The sequence below is a fragment of the Gymnoscopelus braueri genome (genome assembly GCF_963280865.1).
Source record: "Gymnoscopelus braueri genome assembly, chromosome: 1".
Lineage (NCBI taxonomy): Eukaryota > Metazoa > Chordata > Actinopteri > Myctophiformes > Myctophidae > Gymnoscopelus > Gymnoscopelus braueri.
The window spans coordinates 24,551,201-24,572,849 of record NC_137603.1 but is presented as its reverse complement, the minus strand read 5'-3'; the positions used below and the strand labels follow the sequence as shown (position 1 = coordinate 24,572,849).

Genomic DNA, 21,649 nt, shown 5'->3' with positions numbered 1-21,649 from the left:
CCTACTCTAAGCAGAGAGTAAAAGATAGTTGACAGTGATGGAGAGACCTCTGGAAAGACACAGACAGCACGAACGTAGCACTGTAAAGCCTAATTAATACTCTGTCGCACGGCAGTCAGTGTCGCTTGCCTAAAAGAACTGATCTACAAGCTACGTGCGATGAAGTGTGCATTAAGAGAGACAGAGAGAGAAAGAGAGCTACAGTAACAGTCAGCAAGAGTTTAATGGGAACCAAGCCTAAGGCTGAGCCAGCACGGTACAGCTAGCTGCAGAATAAACATGAGCTCCATGTAAACATCTTGGATATACTGGCACCAGTAACACACATATATGCAGGCGCACGCGCGCACACGCGCGCGCACACACACACACACACACACTGACCTAGTGGGGGTATGGGCTCATTGATGTGTATGGGTGCCTGTACTCAGGGTGTCCCTGGGGCTGAGGAGCCTGGCCTGTCATCCACCCATCATTCCAGTCTCCTCTCAGCTCCACCAGCTAGCCACAGGCTAATTTCAATCGGTCTATGCACTGCAATGAAAATAGATGTTTTTTTATTATTATAATTAACATAAATGCTTTTATGATTGTGTAGAATAAAGAATAGACGTGCGACTCGTGACTTCCATTGAAACAACTCCATCAAATGAATGGACTGGTAACCGATCTCTGTCTCGGTGTACCTCAATCAGTCGGACGACTCGGACCTGCTCATTATGGAGAGTCTCTGCTAGAATCATTCAGGGAGACCTTTCATGTGCACAACTGAGTGAGAAGAGTGAGAAAGAAAAAGACGAGAAGCACAGAATATAAGTGCAGAGAAAAGTTAGTCACACATTTAACCTGATCCACGGTTAACCACTTTGGTGGTTATGCCATACGAACAGTGAAAATAGCCGATCCACAAGCTCACATTGTAGATCAACTATTTTCACGACTTTTTTCACCTATGACATGCCCAAAATAGTCGACAGTTTGTCTTTGAAATATCACACTAATTCAAGTTTATGTTTGTAAGGTGTCCAAACGGGTGAAGAAAAAACAACTGACTTTTCTTACATGAAGCAGAACCTGAAAAGTGGAAATCACCCATGACTTTGCTGACGGAATGTAAAGTCACGGCAGGCTGAAACGGACGACGTCACCTTTACCTTCAAAGTGCTCAAGAACATTACTGTAGGTGAAATATCCCTTTGTTATCATGGGTGAAACATTACCAGTTTGTTCAAACCCTCTCGCCCTTCTCCCCGAGCGCCATCTCTCTCACACGTATACGCAGTCTCCCCTGGTGTCCCCCATAACCCACCCTCCAGGACCCTGGGGCCCAATAAGCAGCCATCTGCAGACAACCCTCTTCCACCACGCTCCAACAAACACCAGGCAGAGCGGGAGTGCATGTGTCTGTGCAGGAGAGAGAGTGAGAGAGAGGGAGAGAGAGAGAGAGAGAGGGAGAGGTGGAAGTAGTTCAAGGGCACGAGTACTCCATCAAGCTAGAGTCCTGGGAATACCCATCCTCCCTCCCTACGTACCCCCGCCGCCCCCCCATGTGCACAAGCACTCAAACCCCTTTACACTCCACCTCAGCCGCCTCCCCCCCCCCCCCCCCAACACCGCCCCATCTGAGTGCAGCCCTGACCCTGTTATCATGTCATCCTGCCAAGCCTCCTAACTAGCAGCCTCTCTCGACTCATGACCACCTATCCTCGGCCGTGCCCCCTGCTCCACTGGCTTCAGCTTCCATTTTCGAACCTCTTTGCTGCCACGGCTACGGCTTCCATTTGCGGCGCCCCCCACCTTGCCTCCCGGCCCCCCTGCCGTGCCCTTGCACTGCAAAATGGGTCCATTTTTTTACGCTTTTCAGAGTTCAGCAACTTGGGATTTTTGCAGTGTACCCTGTTCAGTGGTGGACAGTAATGAAATACATTTACTGAGTACTGTACATAAATCTTTTTGAGTATCTGTACTTAACCAAGGCAAATATTGTACTTTTGAAAGTACATTATGAATTGACAACTTAAGCTGCATTTTGAAAAGCAAGTACTCCAGTACAACTTTCACTTAGTAGTCGAGTAATATTTGACTATCTATATTTTGACTCGAGTACCTGGGTTTGAGTACTTTGTCCACCACTGGCCCCATTCCCAGCTCTGGTGTGGGTGGCGGGGGATGGAGCCTGTCCTCTGGTGCTCCTGCAACCCAGCCTGCTCATCCATCCTGGCCTGCCAGCCCACAGATCGATAGCTCTGCTCTCTTAATCAGGTCTCTGGTGACTGTGGGTGGAGGAGAGTATGTGTGTGTGTGCGTGTGTGTGTCTGTGTGGACAGTAGGAGGTATTGGCTGGGGGATTGCGCTTGTGTTTGTTTCTCTCTCTCTCATTCTCTCTCTCTCTCTCTCCATCGTTCCATTCTCTCTAGCTGCTCATCATGACTGTTTATCTCGACAGTGTTTCGGCCGTAACGGATTCCCCTGCTTTTGTCTCCAACATTGCGTTTACGCCTGACTGACGCCGCTTGAGATCCTATCACAGATAAAAAAAGAAATCCAGCTACAGTGTGCATTTTAACCACTTGGATCTGCAATGTTTCGATTTTCTTTTTACACTTTTGAACGTTTCATTTCATCTATAATGACATGCCCAAAATTGGGACGCCAGGTTGACAGTGGTCAAGGCATGGTGCAAATGAAGTCTAAATCGCTTAGTGGCAGCGTGCCAGGTCTCGTTCCCCGAGGATAATTCGGTATGGCAGGTCCCGGCGGTCCCACTTCAATCTGCCCAGACCTTGTGGGGAAGACTGACATGGGTTATTGGAACAGGGATGGGCGAGAAATGAGGCCGAACATGGAGGGGAGGTGAGAAGCACCGTCAGATGGAGAGTGAAGCGTCCAGCTGTGGTGTTGCTTCCATCTAGCAGAATCTGCCTTCAGGCTCTCGGCACACCTGTGTACCCGCAGCTGCATGCACATGCATGAGCATTCACTCGCATTGATACAGCCACACAAGAAAGGTTTTGACGGGATATAAAACTTAATAAAAAAGTATCAATCAACAAAGATTATATAAAATATATTTTTTTTATTCTTCTACATCAACCATTTTGAGCGCATTGGTAGGAATACAATGAATAAAAACTTGTCAAAACAGTGTATACTCACTGTTCCTCTATACCATAAAAGTATAGATACAGTGGGTAGTAAGCGCCCTACTTCTGTGTTCATAACCACCAAATACTCTGGGAGACCTGATTGCACTTATTGCTATGGATACCATGACCAACACATCTTCATATTGAACGAACATGTCAATGAGGGACTGATTTCTTGATTACCGTTGGCATGTTTGATACAGAAGCACAATGCTGCTATGGATGTCCGTTCTACACTTTTATTTCCAAGGCTCATACTGCACAGCCATCTAGTCCCTCTGAGCGCAAGTCTTCGCCAGGCTGGGCGTCCAATCCAGGGCTGTGTCAGTCGTGAGTTGCAGCCGGTAGGATGCGAGGAAGCTGTGGAGGGAAAAGGAGTTTCTACAACATGGGGTTGAATTTGTCGCATTTGTGGCACCCCCTTTTGGACCCTAAACATGTGATTCCAATTTGGGGTTGATTGGATGTTGTGATATCATGATATATGACATTTCTTTTTTTTTTCTCTCCTCCCATTCTTGTTCGCCTGTCGGCCGTGTGAAGACGATGAAATAGCTACTGTAGCAACCACTGCACTCAGTGCACAATAAACACCCCTCCTATTCAGCGTCTGTAAAATAAATTCGCCTGCATGTCATATTAAAGCAAACATTTGCCATTTGCCAAATTAGATTAATTCAATTAATTCCTCCATCCATTAGTCAGGACTGTCCAGGTAAATTGGAATAGATCCATCTGGGAATAATATAGCGGTCAAGAATTATGGTGAATTTGACTCACGGCAAATAATGCCTGTGGAACAGCTTGCAGTTGCCTGTCTGGACAAGGATACACTGCCCTCAACCAGACAGAACAACCAATCCTCTGCTTTCTACAGAGCCATAAGAAGCTCATCCAAGGAGACGGCACGGTGTGAGCATCAACACAGAGGTGATCCAGGCTGGGGTCCAATCATGGGAACAAGTGTAGCAGCAGGTCTTTCTTGTTGACCTTGCCCATTTGGTTCCTGGGCATCTCCTCCACTAGCACCAGGCCGGTAGGGATGGTGTAGGATGCCATGTGCTCCCTGCAGAAGCCACCCACACACACACACACACACACACACACACACACACACACACACACACAGATTGGAGATGTGTACTGGTACAAGGAGATACCCACATGCTCTCGCTCATATTCACACTCACATGCTGGCATGCACACGCACACACAACGTGCATACACACACACACACACACACACTCGAAAAGACAAAAAAACACTTGCAGAACAAAGGCAAGCCCTGTGGCAGAGCACCATAGATAAGGAACGGAATGTCCTTCACTCTGCATCTCCTCCTCCCTGTCCCCATTTGCCTCCCAGACACTCACTATTCCCTTCATACAAAACAATATAATCACTGTGAAATAAAAACAAATAATGAAGGCAAAAACAGAAGGCCGGGATAATTAAATGCCTTTTATTTTATTTTTTATTTTTTTATTCCTTCCATTTTGAGTGCATGGTTGTTATATTGCGTCTTGAAGCCTGGAGCTCTTTTATTATCTTGTAACCCAGTTTTTGTTTGCGCGCGCGTGCGTGTTTGTGTGTGTGTGTCTGTAAGAGTGTGTGTATGCATGCTTGTGGTGTGAGAGTGAACATAATGATTCATACAGCTGTCATCAAATGCCCCTTTCAGCAGATGTTTTCTTTGAGCATCTCTCTCTCTCTCTCTCTCTCTGTGACTTATAAGTGAGTGCATACACACGTCTCTCTCTTTTTAATGGAGCTTGCTCATGTCACCCGGTTCTCTGAGGCCGTATGTGTGTGTGTGCATGTGTGTGTGTGCGTGTGTGTGTGTGTGTGTGTGTGTGTGTGTGTGTGTGTGTGTGTGTGTGTGTGTGTTCCGTGTGTGTGTGTTCCATGCGGGGAGGAAAGGAAAAGGCATGACAGAGATTCAGACTGACAGCTGAAGCCAGGGCACTGAGGAGTGAGCATCCATGCACTTGTTTATGTCTCATTTTATTTCTCTCTCTCCTTCACCCTGCTCCTAGCAGTTGGTTGTGTGCTGGCATGACCAGTCCTCAGGCGCCACCGATAGCTAAGAAGCGTGTGTGTGTGTGTGAGTATGTGTATGTGTGTGTGTGTGTGTGTGTGTGTGTGTGTGTGTGTGTGTGTGTGTGTGTGTGTGAGAGCATGTGTGTGTGTTAGCCTGGATCACTGGTAGCAGTGATGATCCACCATGCAGACCAGCAGGTCATAGCAGTAGGACGTAACACCCCCACACCATATGGAGTCCACACACGCACACACACACACACACACACACACACACACACTATGAATATGAAATGTGAAAAAAGAAAAGCACAGAAGGAATACACAGAGCATGGAGAGACGTGGTGCAGAGATAGTGGTGGGTGGGAACGAGGGATGGCGTAGAGGACAGAAACAGATGGAGGGAGAGTGAAGCGAGAGGGCAGAGAGGGTCGACGTTAAAGAAACCCATGGAAAGCACAAGAGAAGGATGTGGTGTGTGTGTGTGTGTGTGTGTACTTGTATTACTATACTTTTGAGGACCAAACAAACGTCCTCACAAATAGTACGAGTAGTATGAGACACAGACATTGTAAGGAACAAAAAGTGGTTAAAAAATATTTTTGGGTTAGGCTTACAATTAGGAAAAGATTCAGGTTGGGGTTATTGTTAGGATTAGACATTTAGAGGTTAGGTTTAGGAATTAGGGTTACAGTTTTCCCTATCTTATACTCAATCGTGTGGCGATGTCACACACACACCGGAAAATAGCCCATCTAAAAGCTATTTTCAATGCCATCCTAAAATTGTGACGTCCTCGTCACACAAGTATAGTAATGTAAACGTGTGTGTGCGCGCGTGCGTGTGTGTGTGTTTGTGTGTGTGCGTGCATGCATGCATGTACAGTATGTGTCTCCAAATAAGAGAGGCGTCTCCTGTAAATGTCCACGACGGACGCTACGGAACCGCAGCGACATTTAGAGGCAGGGAGAAACATTAGACAAAAAACCTTTCATCACAGTGACATCCGCTCATTTCCTCTTCTTCTTCGCACGCTTTCTAGTCGGGGTTTTCTTTCATTTCCTGCCTCTCCTTTCAGCTTGTCTCATTAGTGCACCTCTGGCCTCTCTTTCTCTCACTTGCCTTTCCTATTGATCCCAGTGCTTCAGGGGGGGCAGACAGGCAGTGCGGATAAGTGTGTTGGACTGATTGGAGAGCGCAGCGTCAGATAAAGCCTTTCCTTTATTTACCACTGGATGGCAAGCAGCAAACAAACCTCAAACAAAAAAAGGCTTCTCGCTATTGCACCGCCATGATGGGATTTTGTGCCGTTTGTTTGGTAAGGCTTGCGCTATGCATCCCATGTCTATAATGCATTATAAACCTACTTTCATCATTAGATCATTATAAAATGTTATTGTGAGTGTTATGAGTAGATTATAATGCATAATAAGTATGTTTATAAAGCATATTAACCACTTAACCTCTATAAACTTTGTTGTACAACAAATAGCTAAAATAGCTGATCTACAAGCTTGATCTGCAATTTTCCACGATCTTTGATTATACTTTTTTTAAACATGAAAATGTTTGAAAGTTTGACCAAAATAGGGGGACACCAGGGTTAATGCTAGCATTTCAAAACGCATTTCAACGAATGTGGTCCCTACACTGATGAGCAGTGTTTGTGAGACCGACCAAGCTGGCGAAGGCAAGAGAGAATGTTCTGTAGAGGATGACAGTACCTTGCCCAGGTCTTCAGCTCAGGTAGGGTCAAACTCCGTCCCTTCTTTAGCTGCACCACAGCGGTGACCTTCTGACCCCAGGTGGCGTCCCGGGTGCCAATCACAGCCACGTCTGAAAAGGTGAAAGGCAAAAGGCAGACATTTAGATCAAACACTTCAAATGTGTAACCTTCTCCTGGCTGGCTACTTAGCCTTGCAATGCGACTGCTTCTGACCTGTGATGTCTGGGTGGGCCAGGAGGTGGCGCTCCACTTCAAGGGCGCTGATCTTGAATCCGCCACTTTTGATGATGTCGACACTGGTGCGGCCCCTGATTGAGTACACGCCGTCCTTATAAACCGCTGTGTCGCCTAAGGGGGAAAAATTTGAGGAAGTGTCAGGGTCGAAAAACAAAAGAGAGACAGACAGAAATAGAATGAAACAGAGAGAATCTGAATAAATTTCATTATCACATCACAGGTTTGTTTACAGGTGTAAAGAAGTGGGTGAAATTCGTTTTTGTGTTTTGGGGGCAGAGGGGGGTGGATAGAGAGAGTGAGAGCAAGGAGAAAAACAGAAAAGATACAAGATATCTACATAATATACACACAAAAAAGCAGCAGATATGCACATGACGAGCAAAAAAAAAGTGGCAAAGCAGGTCCACATAGCAGCAGTTATGTACAGTAAAGAAAGAGTCAAAGCTAACTATAACAACAATAGTTAGTAATGAGGGTCTGACTCTAAATCTGCTTGTGCAAATTACACCAACAGTAGAAACGAACTGAGAGCCAGCTGACCACGGATGACATCAACATTTTGTTTGTGTTTAATGGGGTTCTGAGCTGGTACTTCTTTGTGACGTGGTCTCCTGTCCCAACGTTGATTTCATGTTCGTTTAAGTGATTCATACTATTATTATTATTTAACTCATCGATTTAAGTTTGACAGCGCAGTTTGATGACAAATTTTAATGGCGTAATATACTATTACACGCTACAACATTAAATATGGTGACACTGACACATTACAGATTCTCTTTGTTTCAACTTTAACACATTATACAGCACAAACAAGAACACACACAGATCCTCAGGAAAAAGTTTTATACATGACCCATAACAAGACATACTGTACAATGTATGCATCCACCCATGCATGTGAACACCATGCCACATAAAGAGCCTCGTCTGACCCTTCAGTTTTTGACGTGCAACTTAACACTGTACACAAGTGGCACATAGTTCTGTCTGACACCTCCCTCCACAACACCCACCAACCCCACACACAGAAGCTGTTATTTCATCTCACAACTAGACCAATGAAGGTGTGTGTATTTGTGTGCACATGTGTGCACATGCGCGCACACGTGCGTGCGTGCGTGCGTGCGTGCGTGCGTGCGTGCGTGCGTGCGTGTGTGTGTGTGTGCATGCGGGTGGGTGTATGAGAGAAAGAGAAAGGTCAGTGAGAGAGCTTTGGATGGATGGGTGCTGAAGAACACACATACTGTATAGTGCATGGGCGTATATATATCCGGCCGCACGTGTGCGCGCACACATGCACACACTAGTGGGCGTCTAGGGAGGGAGGGGGGCAGGTGTGGAGGAAGGAGGCCGAGTACAGTGCAGTAGGTGGTGTGAGGGGCTCAGCTGGGCCGGAGGATGATGTGCAGAGGAAATGGTTCCGTATGGATGAGTGGCGAGAGACAGAAGGGGAGAAGAACGGGAGGGTTGGGCTCCAAGAGGAGACAAAAGAAGGTAGGAAGGTATCCTCACGGCTTATTACAGGGTGAGAGTCCACAGCTGGGGCCCAAGGAGGAGTAGGAGAGGGGTGAGTGAATGAATGTACGTGGGTGTGTGCGTGCATGCGTGCAAGGTGGTTGATGGGGTCAAGCAGGAGCTGATGCGCAGGCTGGCTGCGGGATCTTTGCATCTGCACTTCCTGCTTGCTGACTATAGATGTCAGTTACAGTATGTTGTTTACTTGTAGACAGATGCCACGGGTTTTATTTAGATACTAGATGCCAGGGTTGATGTCTACTTGCTATCCTAGTTACTCCTACAGTACATACTTGTTTGCTCTAATTGCTCAACCACTGACCCTGTTGTTTTTGACTAAAGTAAGCATAAATTATTTATGCTTCATCACGTGACAGACATGGTTGCCAAAAAGAACTGCCTTAAAGAAAAAGTTCTCATTTAGGCTTAAGTTTTAGGCTTAAGGTTCATGCCACTTACTCTGACCGCGTACTTTGTAAGTGATTCTGGATAAGAGCATCTGCCTAAATTGGAAACTGGATGAGAACGAGTAGAGGACAAGCGGCCAGCATCCACCACAAGGTTGCTACGCTGTGTGAGAGATCTCTACAGCAGTAGAAGGACATAATATGGCACATTGCGATCTACCTCAAAGGATACGGCAAGTGTTTTTTAAATGTTCTGGCTAACAGCTAAAAAGAAAGGAATCACACTGCACAAAGGTAGATAGATATTGCACATCTGCATGTTCACACTGTGGCACATTGCACAGTAGTGAATACGGAGAGTGATACTAGTCTGACAACATGGAAGCATGACGACTTTAAAGGTATCATGACATTCATTTTCACTTTTTTTATTTTCAAAGTTTTATTTGGGGTTTTATGACCTCAATTACACCCAAAAAACCTGAACTTAGAACATTCAGTGGATTTTCTGTGGTCTGGGGTTTTCTGAATAATTAGGCTGAAAAGCAATCTGAGCTTGGCCCTTCGACAGTGAGGTCACAGTCGATTAATCCCGCCCACTCTCCTCCTCGCCCCTCCCCTCCCCTATCCTTTCCTTTGAGGGGGGCGGAGCAGAGGCGATGATTGACAGGCAAAATCCCTCAGCAGCGACACCCGCAGGCAAAGATTTCTTTTTTCATTGCAGTTGAAAAGGCTTTAGAAATGTGAGAGAAAAACACCTGCCATGGAGCAATGGAATGGAATTTTCACTTAAAACTTTTTGTACACTTTTGAAGGACCAGGACAAAGACTTTGAATGTGGTGTAAAAGTGAATGTCATTAAACCTTTAATATTTGATGTCTTTAACTGTAAGTATACTGTAGTTACCTCTGCCAAGGTAACTATAGTTTGTGAACAAACTTTTTTTTTTACCCAATTTAGTCATCATGCCAATTATTTCCTCCAACGTATTGCCACTGCTGTTGTACCCTACTGGCTCACCTGGCAGTGAGGAGCCCCCATCGGAGGACGTAGAGCTTTCTACATTCCCCGCTTACAGGCTCCGCCCCAGCCTGTAGGAGTACGTGCAGTGACAAATAACACCCTCCCCGCCCGGCTTCCCTCACTGAGCACGGGCCAATTGTGTTCCTATAGACGCTTGGCCAAGCCGGCTGCACAGCGGTGGATTCAAACCCCTAGACTCCACGGTGGTGGACAGGTACTTTAGCCCTGCGCCACCTGAGCATTTAGATTCAAGAAGATTCAAGATTTATATGGTTACATCTGATATGCGAGTACACAAGTACATTTTTTAGCAACAATAAAAAAAAAACAGCCAATTAGTCATAGCACACTTTGTGCTAGAAGGTGCTGTGTGCATGGTTCTGACTTCTGAATATTATCCATCTGTGTATGTGTGCACTGTGCAATATTTGTGTACTGAATAATTATAACTTGTACATGAGTATATGTGTGTGTATGTACATTTACACAGTGTGCATGTTTGTGTGTGCCGTCTTGATATGCAAATTAAAAAAAATTGTATGTTTGTCTCTGGAATATGAGAAAAATATTGACCGATTTTGGAAGACATTTGCGTTGCCTTGGCAGAGATCTGCGCCTCACTGAGTGTTTTTTTTTTTTTTTACTTAAGTATACTTTGACAACGAGGCAGTACGTCAATGGAATCAAAATGTTCTAAAAACACTGGCGGTATCCCTTCTACAGAACCATTGCAGAAACCTAATATCATCCTGTCCCCTCTCCGTCTTCACTACTCTATTGCATCATTTTTGAAGACCCTTGTATCCCTCTTTGGCTACACTTCCAGCTGTTAGACCGAAAAAACCTCAGTGTTGATTTATCCATCCGAGTGCGTACGAATGTAATTACGGGTCCGTTTGGTTACATTCGTACGCACTCAAGAGTTAAATTAACACCGGGGATTTTACAGTGTGGTTGTTTTCTTCCTTCCTGCCCTCCATATTTTCACACCACCTCATTCCATCTCCTCTTGCCTCCCCTCTCACCCTCCTCCTCTCCGGTTGCATCTCTCATGCCGTCTCCTCCTCTTCGCTGCCTCCTCCTCCTCCTCCTCCTCCTCCCTCTCTCTCCTCCACCTATCTCCTCTGCCTCCTCTCTTTGCCTCTGTGCCTCGGCATCAATAGAGGGGCCCATCTGTTCCCATACATCACGCACTTCATTTCAGTTTATTAGCCGGGATAAATCATAAATATTTCATTATACATCACGGGCGGCTGTCGCATGCACGCCGACAATTTATCACCGCTGGCCTCTCTGCCGGCTCGCCGCGGCGGCTATAAGCTTTCCAGTCTATTAAACAAGATTGATACAGTGTGTAAATTTAGATATTGGGAATTTCTTCACAGACCACTGCTCCGCACTGATAGGCTAGGGCGACTGGGGTGGGGGGGAGTGGGGAGGGGGGGGGGTTGAGTGGGAGTACAGAGGGGGAGTAAAGGAACTGGCTGGGTGTTAACAACCAGTAACAATGTATTTACAGTTCCCCCCCCTCTTCTCCTCTTTTAGGCACAGAGGAGATCAGGGAGGAAAAGGAAGGAATGATTTCACAGTCACGGACATGTACAGTAAATGGTTTGGGGTGATAATGTTTGTTTTACAAATACATACATACATTGATAAGCTGCTCGCGTTGTCCTGTATGTATATTATATACTGTGTGTGTGTGTGTGTGTGTGTGTGTGTGTGTGTGTGTGTGTGTGTGTGTGTTTTGAAACTTTGTCAACGACACCTTCATGCGGAAGTATAAAATAGCCAAACAGCATTAAAGCTGCAATCCATAACTTGTTTTAGTGAATAAAACTAATTATTTTGACCAATACGTAGAATAAACTGTATAATTGACACAACAAGCGGTGGTCGTCTCCCTGCTCTTCTATTGAGACATTTAGATCCTGTGGTCGCCTCAGGTTAGCCTGGTAAACCCTCCCTCCGGAAATCTCATTTCCATTTGATTCCAGGAGTGAGTCTGGCATGAAGGCTTGTATGGGCGTTTCTAGCGCATTACCAAAAAAACGAGCCTATCAGCGTCGTCGCTCATCGTTCTGTGATTGACAGCAAAAGTTGGCCAATCAGGTGGCGAGTTCGAGTGAGCCCGAAAGGACCCGAGTGCAGCCTGAGTGCGGCCGACAAAACACGAACGGCAGCCATTGTTGTTGTGCGATGTCTTTACTTCTTACTTTCGGTTATAAAACGCTCTCAAACTTCTTTTTTGAGGCACGGAATTTACTTATAAGATATCTTTGGATAGAATTTAGTTGTTTAACTTCATATATGTGGTCAATTAATCATGACGAGCCTATTTAAAAATAAAAATTCAGAGAACCAGCAGGGGCGGGAAGTGACACACATGTATCCGAATAAGGCAACCTATTTTGGGCATGGCCATCTCAAAAGTCCCGTTGCGTCACATTATTTCTGGAGGTGGTAAAAATGCACTGCAATTGGCTGAAGGGGAACAACGATCATTGGCTGAAGGGGTTGTCAGTCAACGGTATTACTCCCGCCCAACTCCAGCCCACAGCCAATATTGCAGAATGGGCGATCATGCCAGACTCACTCCTGGAATCAAATGGAAATGAGATTTCCGGAGGGAGGGTTTACCAGGCTAGCCTCAGGTAGGACCACTAAGTATTGTATGAAGCTCAAAGTGCAAAATATCCTATTCCCTAAAGGGCTTTCTGTCAGTAATGTCAGCGCATGCGCGGGACACCTAGGTTCGAATATAAAAGTTACGGATTGTTATCTGCAGCTTCGATGTACAGTGTGTTTTATCAGAGCGCTTTAAAAGAGCATTCAGACAGCATTACATCCAATAAGTTTGAAGTGCTTCAGCCAAACTGTTTGACCTTGTGTCTTTGAAGAGAGGGAAAATAAGCAGGGATGGAAGAGCTTGTTCCCACGAGTGGGAATTGTGATTGGAGAACACAGACTGATAAAAGAGAGGAAAGTAGTGAGGGAGGGAGATTGTTGGGAATTGTGTTACTAGGATGCACGCACACACACACACACACAAGCACACACGCGCGCGCGCACACACACACACGCACGCACACACACACACCACTTCAGGCATCAGAGCCTCTCTGCCATTATATGTTATGGCGTTGGAGGCAGATATGGACGAATGGCTTTCTTAATTAAAACGATAAGAAGCCTAATTGCGCTGGGCTTTCATCTCATTCTGAGGCATTAAAGAAAGTGAAGGCACACTAGTGTGAAAAAAAAGAAATAAAAACAGACCAGTAAAGACTTGAACTGTGGATAGAGGGCAGAGCAAGTCTTTGAGAAAAAGGGGAGAAAGACAATGCTGGCTTTCCAAAAAGATTTAAAAAAAACATATTTTTTACTGTTCATGAACTGGGAATTATTTTGTCCATATTGCATATATTATTTGTCATTGTCATTTTGTTATTTGGAGAGATAACAAAAAAAGCTAATCTGTGACATGAATAAAAACCAAATCGAAGATGTCGGCTGTGTTTTGACCTCGCTTAACGGTTCGTTCATTAATAACATGAGCGAAAAGGGACACTAGGAAGACTGGTGGAATGTGCTTTCGACAGTACACTGATGATGTCTGATGGAAAGAATCGGTATGAAGACTTGCAACTCGTAAGTAAATATGAAGATGTCCTAAACAGATAAACGTGTCACTTGTCACTCCAGAATATTTGATAAAACTAGTCTAGAGGATAAGAAAAAATGGTAATAGTGCCCACAAGAACAGTGTGCTTACACACACACACACACACACACACACACACACACACACACACACACACACACACACACACACACACACACACGAACAGGGTAAGGGAAGTCTATGAAAGCAGAGGGGGGACAGGAAAGGGCAGAGTGTGACACATGACAAAGGCCACAGCCACCATCACAATCACGTTTCAGTCAGTCAGCTACTCGCTGACAAAAGGTGCTGAGGCTAGAAGAGAGACAACCAGAAAAGTCTCAAAGCACTTATAAATGACACAAGTCATGTCGGTCATATTTCATGTGTGCTCCATTTGAGCTTCAGACCAGACCACTGCTGCTATTGCAAGAGGAATGTCTACATTCATTAAAATACATATATGTCAGATTCTATTGTTCGAATGTGTGCTAGCTAGTGTATACGGATGAAATTCGTAAGATGTGAATAATGCCTCGGTACCGGTGTCACCCAGATCAGATCACATTCATTTAATACTTGATGATTAAAGTGACTCTAATTTCAATGAATGTTCCTCCTATACTATCCGGAACAACTACAGTCACTTTCTGCATTCCACGACTGTATCCTAAAAGGGATGGGGAGAACTTTGTTATTAATCCCGCGATGGAAATTCAGTTTCAGCTTCACCAAGCTGATGGCTGCTCAGATGGTCATGAGGAGGGAGGAGCCGTTAGGGGTTAATTGTCTTGCTCAGGGAAATTTTGGACACGTAGACATGGACAGGGCTGGCTGGGAGGCAAACCCGGTGACCTTCTGATCGCCAGACGGCTTGTTATGACCACTAAGCTATGGCTGCCCCGAAAGCAGAGATTCTGAGAGTTCATCACCACATTCAAACACAACTTCTAATCACATTAAGAACACCCAACATCTGACTTGGAGTGGATGGTTTTATCTATCCAATGATGAACAAGGCCTGACAGTGAGTCATGCCTCCTCTCAGAGTGACTGTAAACACTTAGCATACATGAATATTAATGTTACACATTAAAGCCTCGACGTCTAGATGGAAGTGTTAATGAGGATAAATAACAGACAGCCAGCCACCAAAATCTCAGCTCTGATATTATTTATCATCCTTAACTTTTGTCATAGCTCCTTTTTTTTGTAATTAATACCACACAAGAAAGCACTTCGCACTTGGATGAGTGATCTAATTTGTTTAATATAATGCAATTAAAGGAGCTTGAATTGCTTTATGTTAATGTTACTGATTATATTCCTTGCTGGCTTGCGTCTCCTCTGCAGATAACAAGCTGAAGTTGGAGGATTGATGTTTGTCTCAGATCTGGCATGTTTTGTCAAGCGGGCTACTTGACTGCCGTTTACATTCCACCGCTCTCCACCATGTCACACAAATCTGACAGACACACGGCCGGGCCAACGCACGCCAAGGGCACAGTGTCTCATGATGCCCCAAAACAAGAGTAATTTCACACCTATCTCATGGTCACGTTTTCCCAAGATTCGTTTGGATTGCTAACTTTTGATGAAGGAAAAGCCACAGCTGAGACGCTTCCAATAGCGACAAATAGAGGCGGCTCATCAGTAGCCTGGAAACCAAACAAATCTCAAACAGTTAAAAATAAATTGCCCTGGGCAGCAGTGGTGTAAAGTAACTAAATACATTTACTCAAGTACTGTACTTAAGCACAATTTTGAGGTATTTTTTTTTTACTTTACTGGAGTATTTCCAGTTTGCAGTACTTTTACTTCTACTCCACCTGAGAGGCAAATATTATACTTTTACTCCACTACAATTATTTGAAAACTTCAGATACTAGTTGCTTAGTAGATTTAGATCATTATTACAAAAAATACATTAACCACTTCAGCCCTATATACTTTTCGGCCATAAAGCATGAAAGTAGCCGATCTACAGGCTCACAATGCGTCGCGATCCGACGCATTGTGGCTTGTAGATCTGTTATTTTCAAAAAGACTTCTATGCATTTTATAGAATTTATGCATTTGAAAACTTGTGAAATGGGACATTCCGCATAATGAGTACCTTTACTTTTGGTACTACATTTTGATACCAATACCTTTGTACTTTTACCCAAGTACATTTTGAATTCCGGACTTTTTACATTGCAGTCTTGATACTTTTACTTAAGTAAAACAATTGTCTGGCACTCCTCGGTTTAAATTACATTTCGCTCACCCCGAGTTGTGGGTGACCAATCAGAGCCCACTATTCAAAGTGGGATTCTTTTTTGCTGTGGCATTTGAATCTGTTTGTAACCGCCCCTCGGAAATGAATCTTCCACACCGAAGTTCCAGACTAATATCTAGTACGCAGTGATATAAGTCTGGCCATGCCAGGCTAACTCATCAGCAGCATATGACAGACTGACTCGTGGGGACTGACATGATATGATGACATGATAGTGATTTTCCAGGGATATGGGTATGCATTTTCACCTGGTATTGCTGCAACAAAAAATCATTTGGGCATACAAATTGAAAATGTCAGTCTCCAATTGCCATAAGAGCAGCCCCAGTGGCTGGATAAAATCACGGTTTAATAAGTTGTCTCTCTGGACTTGGGCTTTGGGAGGTAGTTGTTCAGGTTCACACAATTTGATTGAATAATCTAAATTCATGGTAATGGCTTATGTATTTTTTATATATCATGATAGGCTTTTTTTTTTACAGTTGTTAGCCATGTAGTTGAGCTGTTGACTCTGTATTTAAATTCTGTACACATTTTTCATGAAGAAAAACAACCAAAAGCTAGGGTCAAGAACTGACAGTAATATCACAATTTATGTCACAGTAACACTTCCTATGCATCCCATGTCTACAACATACTTATAAAGCATTATAATCTGCTTATACCACTGTATAATAGCAATAAGAACTCATAAGTACTCATAATGCAATTATAACACATTATAAAGATTTTATAATGATGTAGAACTTCTTGATTATTGGTCGATTACAGACTTTTTCTTTTGGCCGGATCATAGTGTATTCAATTCTTTTAGTTGTAAAATACATGCATTGGAACCACAGCAGAGTGATTGTAAGTTACTTTAAGTGGTCATGAGTGTTTGAAATCAAGTGAAAGTAATGTCATTATTGTCATTAAAGCACCCATTAACCTTATAGTGACTTATAATCACGCTAGAATGCATTAAAATAGTGAATATAATACATTATACAATTATTATAAAAACATCCAGCAATTATGAATTATACTGTAGTACTGTAGTACTTGACCTCATAGTACTTGACCTCATAAGCCATTATAAAATGCTTTTTAATGTGTTATGATTGTTATAAAGCATAATTTCTATCTATGCGTTCTTATACAGTAACTATGTTTATGTTATAAGCAGATTATAATGCATTATAAGTATCCACGTTTATAATAAATAATAATAATAATAAAAAACATGCATAGGAAATGAAACACTTATAATCGGCTGATTGTTTAGAACCGGACTCAAGAGCCACTGTGAAGGCCTAGCTGGGTTGTAAGGCCAGCTAGTCGTCCTGAATATGCCATCCGTGATTAACTGGGTTGTAAGGCCAGCTAATCTCCTGCTACTCTGGAGAGAGTTAAGATGATCTTCGAGCGTCGCCGAGGACACTGGATTGTCTGATGAGCTATTCCTGATTGGGTCTATGTTGTTCACTCTGGAAGGGTTAAGACTGGGTCTAATGCCGATGATGAGATTAGTTCAACCCTGACATACGGCTTGTTTTATACCACTGAGGGTGGCTCCTGACATCACGGCGGTGATGTCAGGTGGTGTCAGGCATTCCCACATATGGAGCTGGCTATTTCTGTCATGCCCAAACCGGGGACTATGATGTCAGTCCTGGATGGTACGGTTATCTCCGTATATGGGGTTTCTAGAAGGAGTGTTCTGATGTCAGAGCTAAGTATGTTTTAGGAATCTCCTTTTCTAGCTATTCTATACTGTCAGACTTTGTCTCCATTTATGGGGATAGGCGAGTATGGGTGAGTATGCCCTGAATGTTCGTAACAGGAAATGTTACCCCACAATTTTCAAACTAGGCTGGTTCTCAATTCAATGTAAAGTACTGCAGGTATTCTTCAAACCAGCCACAAATGTTAACTTGAATGTAGGAACACATTTTTGCTTTTACACAGATGCTTAATAAGAAAGCCATGCATTGCACATGGCTTTGCACGTGCACGCTAAAGCGCCTCATGGACATTCACACTGCATCAAATGCAGTATAAATGCCATATAAAAACCATTTCTCTCAACAGAATGTTTCGCTACACTTTGCACTCATTAGTGGCAGTGAAGAAGTGACAATTCAAAGGAGACGGAACTGCACACAAATGGGCTCCTAACGCACAAAGCCATGTGATATGAACCCTTGTTAACATCCCTGCTCTCTGAAGTCTGATACTCTCCAAGTATATACCCAGTTATCTACAGTACAGTAAGTCGCTCTAGTGGCCTGGCCTAGCCCACCTTAGCTTTCTTACTGAAGATCAGGCGAGGCTAATGGCCAGTCCCCAAACACAGCTTACTCTCTACGCCGCCTGCTACAACTGTGCCTTCATTATTCAGCGCGCTAACCCACAACCATTTGAAACAATTGCTGAAGCCTACGCACGTCTTCCTCCAATCCCCTGAATGACTTTATTTATTTATATATTCATGCATTTATTCATAGTTTATTTGAGTGCCTATAATCCATTCTGGGGAGGAGCTCAACGACAACCATCGCATCCACGACAACTATCAACTATTTTTGAAACATTTTTGAACAGTGGTTAAATCAGAAAGTGTAAAAACATTTTTAGACGGAGTTAAGAAAGAGCATATTGTTGTTGTCGGGTATAAATCTTGTATCTCGATTTGATATTTTTATATTTTTTTACGCCCTACTTCATCATACAAGAGTGTTGCACAAAAGTAGCGGAAATAGCAGATCTACCAGCTCGGCCATTTTCACTATTTTTTAAAATAATAATAAAAAGGAACAGTTTTGGTCATACAAGGTTTCCACCCGACAGCAACGATATACAGTATATTTAAACCATTCAATCCGGGAGCACATCTGTGTCATTTTAGATTTGAGCTATAACCATTATTTTATACTTTGGCTATTCAAAAATAGCAGATCTACAAGCGACGAGCTTGTAGGTCTGCTATTTTTTGAAAAATCTTGAACATTTGTGCAAATCTTGTAACTCAAATCTTTGCTTCTGGGAGGTCCCTGGAACAAAATATTTTACAAATGTTTGCTTTAAAGGCATACTAGGTAACGTTTTCAACAAAACTAAAGTTAAATTGTATATCTTTTGTGAGTGGCAAAAGTTTCACAACACCCACTCCATGAATTTCACCCCCGGAAGCCTTTTATTTATATATTTTCTATTGAACGTGGACTGGGGGGACTTTCCCGGGAAAATGACGTTCCTGGCCAACGTCATGACATCGTGGCCGACGTCCTGGCCGACGAACACCGCAACGGTTTCCTGTTTGGCCAGGAACTACCGCGGTATTAACAAAAAGGAACCTCACGCTGATTTTAAGAGAATGTAGGATTAGAAGATCGAAAAAGAACAGAAAAAGAAAGCACAGCTCATGGTAACTAATGCTCCACTGGCTAAGAGAAACGATCCGTAGATAGTATAAAACAATTAAAAGATCGCTTTTTGAAACGCTTCCGGCTTCCGGTGAAAACGAATGGAATTCTGGGTAATTGAGGAATACGGAAATTGTATGCAGTGACGGTAGTGACCAGCAGAGGTTGCTAAAAATCGTTATTTGTGATTCTGCATTGTACAACTTTAAAAAAAAATATATTCAAAGATTTGCACAAATTGTCACGATTCTTTTTTTTTTTGCAGATCTACAAGCTCATGTGCCGTGCTATGAGCTTGTATATCTGCTATTTTTGAATAGCCAAAAGTATAAAATAATGGTTTAAGCGGTTACACAGATGCGTTGCCGGTTTGAATGGGTTAAAAAAGGAAAAAGGAAGAAATAAGGGATGAACGTGCAGAGAGGTGTTTGTGAAGATGAGTGGAGACTAGAAGAGCACTCTGGAGAGGGTGACAGCTTCCCTATAGAGCTGCCAGTCATGCTACACTAGCGCTCACTGGCGCTGAAGCAGACACCTCCGGCCAACAGCCGGCGTATTGATCTGAACTCTCACACTCACTCTCTCTCTCTCCTTCCACCACGCTGCTCTCTCTCTCTCTCGCTCAGCGCTTCGTCCTGCCTTTTGTGCTCCGACTTACACTTCTCTCCCCATCTGTCAGTTATTCTCTGTTCTCTTCTGCTCAAGACTTCGTCCTCTGTGTGGCATCTCTGCAGGTACATTGCCGGAAAGTTTTGTAAAAAAGAATATTATAAAAAAAGTCTTCAACTGTAAAGGTTATGAAAACATCGAATTTTCTTTTGCAGCAACTTCTGACAAATACTGACGCCGCTCAAAAAAAACTCAAGACGAACCTGCAAACAGGTGTACAGTAGCAGCCTATCGGAGTAAAATAGTTATCATTTAGTGACATACAGCGCTGTAGCAAACTGCAAGTCAGTCTACACACACCTCAACAACAAAAAATTCAGAACCATCCCTATACACTGTCAGCTAACTCTGAAGTGAAAATTGAACGCCCCAAATATGAAAAGTTTTTTTTGTACATTGCTATAACATTTATTTCTCAGTTGAAATGTTTGAGTTGCAGTAATCTCTCTAGACAGCACCACTGCCCTAAACATGTAGCGTTGTTGCTGGCAGGAATAAACACAGAAACACCCGGGAGGAAGTCGACTAAGAAAGGGGAGGAGCCAAACCGAGTTCCTGTTACTATACACAAAAAACCCGAATGGGTTCCCTGATTGGAGTTGCAGTGACACATCAGCTGTTTTGGTAAAACTATAATCTACAGTCTGATTATCTGTAGACTACTCTACACCACAACTCTCCCTTCATTTATTTCCACCAACAACGCTTCTTCTTTGACATTATTTTGCACACTTGCCGACTGTCTCTGGCTGCACTCGTCCTACACACCTACTGTCGGTGGTGGAAAGTAACGAAGTACATTTACTTAAGTACTGTACTTAAGTACAATTTTGAGGTATTTGTACTTTATTGTACTTTACTTGAGTATTTCCAATTTCCAATACTTTTACTTCTACTCCACTACATCTCAGAGGCAAATATTGTACTTTTACTCCACTACAATTATTTGAAAACTTTAGTTACTAGTTACTTTTCAGATATAAATTATGATATAATGAAACATACATTAACCACTTTAGCCCTATTTTATACCTAGGCTATTTGAAAATAGCCGATCTACAAGCTCACAACGCGTCGCATCGCGACGCGTTGTGAGCTTGTAGATCTGCTATTTTCAAATATTTAGTACTTTTACTTTTGGTACTTTAAGTACATTTTGATGCCAATACTTTTGTACTTTTACTCAAGTAAATTTTGAACTTTTTACTTGTAACAGAGTATTTTTATATTGCAGTATTGGTACTTTTACTTAAGTAAAGAATTCAAGTACTTTTTCCACCACTGCCTACTGTCCTTCTCCCTCCCTGACCTGAACGTGAGACACCAGAAAGCCCAGGAGAATTTGACCGGAGTTAGCAAGTCAGAAGAGCTCCTGTGCCGGAAAGATAGAGCAAAGATAGTGAAAGAGGGAGCAGGCGTGAGGGTGAAAAGGTTGCATGAGAGTGAGAGAGGAAGTACAAGTAGTCTGCTTGCCTATTTCGTTCCCACCTTTATCCCTACAGAACACAACGAGCATGTGTGTTTGTTTCA

General features: G+C 43.4%; 1 protein-coding gene across 1 annotated transcript in view; it reads right to left on the bottom strand.

Annotated features, from left to right (window-relative positions):
• Nucleotides 1-3,109: 3,109 nt before the first annotated feature.
• acsf3 (acyl-CoA synthetase family member 3) overlaps nucleotides 3,110-21,649 on the bottom strand; it is a 40,866-nt gene continuing 22,326 nt past the window's right edge. The window contains exons 8-10 of the mRNA XM_080425732.1: nucleotides 7,126-7,260; nucleotides 6,911-7,022; nucleotides 3,110-4,212 (exon numbers count right to left, since the gene is read on the bottom strand). Of these exons, the coding sequence (XP_080281858.1) occupies nucleotides 4,098-4,212; nucleotides 6,911-7,022; nucleotides 7,126-7,260 (362 nt within the window). The 3' untranslated portion in view covers nucleotides 3,110-4,097. The remainder of the gene's footprint in view (nucleotides 4,213-6,910; nucleotides 7,023-7,125; nucleotides 7,261-21,649) is intronic.